Consider the following 3287-nt stretch of genomic DNA (forward strand, 5'->3'; position numbering starts at 1 on the left):
TATATACATATATATGTATATATATATTCAAAATTTCTCATATATATAAGATCTAAATTTCTTGATATAGATCAGCCAGATCTCAGTTTCAAGAATCATGGCATCAGATTTAGGATTTATATAGGATCTAAAAACCCAACAAAGAAATAATATTATATGAAGCGAAAGCTTATTACAATGAATACATGCATTGTTTACCTTTTCTATATTTGGTATCTGACGGGAGCTATATATATATAATTGTATGTGAATTATCAATTATGTATCATGATATAGACATAGACATAGACATACAGACAGACAGTACATATTACCAGAACAGTGTATAATCCCTTGTATTTGCGACCAACAAGTGAAAATTACACATTTATATTCCACCATATACAATATTTTCCAAGTACAATGTCCATCAGCACTAACACACAAAAACCAGTGCTTTTACAAATATAATGTCCATCAACACTAACGCACGACTGGTCAAATCCCTGAGATGCAGCCAAAGGACCATTTTCACACAAAATCCATGACCACAGGACCATTCTCAAGGCTTGGGACGGGAGTAAATATAATCGCTGTCTTCATATTCATGATTTTGATGGGCTTCTTTCCACTCGTCTTCACTGGAGGAAGAATGTGCGCTTTTCCCTCCAGCCAGCCCTTGTTCCTGGCACTCTAATATCTTATCATCTCCATCCTGCAATACCAAGATCAGTAAGTTCAACTCCAAAACTGAAACTCAACAAACAGTTAACAAATCTGAATTTTGATAACTTATATCTTACTTTGTTGAGAGTGTTTTGGTTGGATTTAGCCTTGCAATTGGAAACCCAAACTTCACTCTTTTCTGCAATCAAAATAACATTATGTGAACTTTTAAAATAAAAACAGACTTACATATGCTATTTTTTGAGCTGTTTCTTCAGGATTCATCATATTGATAATTTTGATGTTGATCTTTGGAAAGTCGGCATCAAAATTACCAATTATTTGGATTAAGGAAAACAAGCTCAAACTTTTCAAATCACAAAAGTCTCAGTTCAGTAAATAAAATGCTGGGTACTGCGGTATACCTTGTGATAGCAATCGCAGAGCGATTGAGTGGGAAGTTAATAACAATATCATCACACACAACACCTGCAAACACTTGATAACGTGGAAACTGATCCTCTTCATGGTGAGATGTGAAGAGCACTGAACAACCCAGATATATAATAGATGCACGCAGCAGTTACTTGTATCACAACACTAAGTTCCCAAGTGTATATATATAGGGGAGTTAAGCTGATCTGTTGGTGGTCGATAGTCAAATGTTAGTGCTGATTTAGTCGTACCTGTCTCGATTTTATTACACGTAAATTCGTGCAGGGTACGTTGGACTTTAGTATCACCTGACAGATGGATCGAAATTTGACAAATTTGGCTACCACACCTTACAAAACCCTATACTAGCATTTTTTTTGATAGGTTCATGAACGTCTTGGAACACTGCATTGAGGTTCTCAGAACATTATACTGCCCTTTGCATTATTAGAGCTATCCTATATATATTGATCGCCGTTACAGTGACAGGTGTATGTTGAGTTAAATTGGTCCAACCAGTTGTGAACGTCCCTTTCAATTCTGGATCAGTTCACACCATCGCGCACAACTGGCAATAAAACGCATTACCGGGAAGCTTCCATCATTCAGTGCAAGGTACCATACTGCTGAAAAGTTGAATGGGAAGTTTGAATTGAGAAAAACTCGTACACGCTTACCCAAATTATTTATTCATGTCCTCGTACCAATTAATTTTTTTTAATGAAAAACCATTTTTTTATGACATTGCTTTGAAGTTTGGAAATAAAATAAAATAATTAAGAATGAGCATGGCTTTTGACATGAGTGTTTGAGAAGGAGCACACTAATCCCGATAATTGCGACTTCAGTGCACATTATTTTGCTCAAATCTCAAAAATTACGACTTTAATGGGCGCGTAGTTTAACGAGGCGGAGGAATTGCTCAGAAAATTATAAATTCCGGTTATATTTAGAGAAAATCTTGCAAGGATTTTTGTAAATCCAAGTTATAGTTGTTAAACTTCAAAAATTTAGGTGTCCTAGACGTTTTTGATGGTGCTGAATCCATTTCCACAATCAAAAACACGATTCAAACACTGCCTCTACAAGATTTTTTGAAAATTTTTTGTCGGGTATGTTAAATGCTTAGCCTTTTTCAAAAAGGTGCTTTTGATTAATGAATTATATTAATTTGGCTTAAATTTCTTTATTTATTTTTGAGATAAATTGTATCTTTAATTATATATTTATATACAGAAGAAAAGCAAAATAAAATACATAGAGTATAATAAAAGTCACGTCTACCCATAAAAATATGGTGAAAAACACCTAAAAGTTATATATATGCAAATACATCAGCTTCAAATATACATATGCAAATACATCAACTTCAAATTTAATCCAAAACAAATGAACCAAAAATATGCTCCTGGTAATAATGAAGTCCAGTGGTTTCAAACAAAGCTCGGTAAACATGTTGTTTCAAACAAAGCTTTGTAAACTTCTTGTTACCAATAAAGCTTGGAGCCCATGAAAAAGCAGTGTCGTGTTTTCCAAAAGCATTTTCCCACCGTCCTTTTATCCAATGTTAGTTATTTCTTTAAAAGTTGATGACCAGTTTGGTTTTTTGGTTTTGTTCCATGTAGATGCTAGTAAAAGATATATGAAAAAAATATTTTATTTTATGAATGACATTTTGATATAGAGGGAAGAGAGTATAGTTTTATAATGTGTTTATTTTGTTTATTTATTTGATAATTACTTTAAAAAAGTCTTCATATATGACTTTTTTTTTGAGATATAGATAAGGCACAAGTTGCAATAATAATTTGAAGGAAAATAAATTAACAAAATTGTTTGATGCATTGCCAATGTTACAAGAGAAAGAGAAGAAATGTGTGTCACTCAGATAAATAAGGCATTTTGAACCCTCTAAAGAAGAATTTGTTGTGAGGCCCTGTAAAAAAAATTACAAGGTTTGTCTTTCATAATTTTTAGTGCGGCTTTGATATTTTTGGGAGGTTTTCTTCCCAACCAATCTTTTAGTCCTGCATCCACTAAGTGGCCTCACCATGTATGCTTATTTCCAATAGATTTCTGAATCTTAGCCCGAACTCAAATAACAAATAGACAATTTAGGAAATGTGGGGGCTATCTCTAGCATTATCCAAACAGAGGGAACCCCTGCTAGGCCCATAGAAGGAACTCTTCTCAAGAATATCCTAGGT

The 3287-nt window shown here is 33.6% G+C and overlaps 1 protein-coding gene across 1 annotated transcript; it reads right to left on the bottom strand.

The window, feature by feature from the left end:
- Positions 1 to 308: 308 nt before the first annotated feature.
- LOC149218163 (uncharacterized) lies at positions 309 to 1226 on the bottom strand. Its single transcript, XM_089382354.1, has 3 exons — positions 1071 to 1226; positions 783 to 844; positions 309 to 694 (listed from the first exon to the last, which is right to left on the bottom strand). Exons 1-3 carry the CDS (start codon positions 1171 to 1173, stop codon positions 542 to 544), a joined length of 318 nt encoding a protein of 105 aa, XP_089238480.1. The 5' UTR covers positions 1174 to 1226; the 3' UTR covers positions 309 to 541.
- Positions 1227 to 3287: the final 2061 nt, after the last annotated feature.

The sequence above is a fragment of the Pinus tabuliformis genome, chromosome Q (assembly GCF_031772625.1).
Source record: "Pinus tabuliformis cultivar Carrire ecotype Pingquan chromosome Q, CPIR1, whole genome shotgun sequence".
Lineage (NCBI taxonomy): Eukaryota > Viridiplantae > Streptophyta > Pinopsida > Pinales > Pinaceae > Pinus > Pinus tabuliformis.

Excerpts from the sequence above, each read along its gene's own strand:
- LOC149218163 (XM_089382354.1), bottom strand. The coding sequence starts at position 1,173 with ATGAAGAGGATCAGTTTCCACGTTATCAAGTGTTTGCAGGTGTTGTGT. Across the intron at positions 845-1,070 it reads TCTGCGATTGCTATCACAAG|AAAAGAGTGAAGTTTGGGTT; the intron begins GTATACCGCAGT and ends TTTTGATTGCAG. Across the intron at positions 695-782 it reads ACCAAAACACTCTCAACAAA|GATGGAGATGATAAGATATT; the intron begins GTAAGATATAAG and ends TTGGTATTGCAG.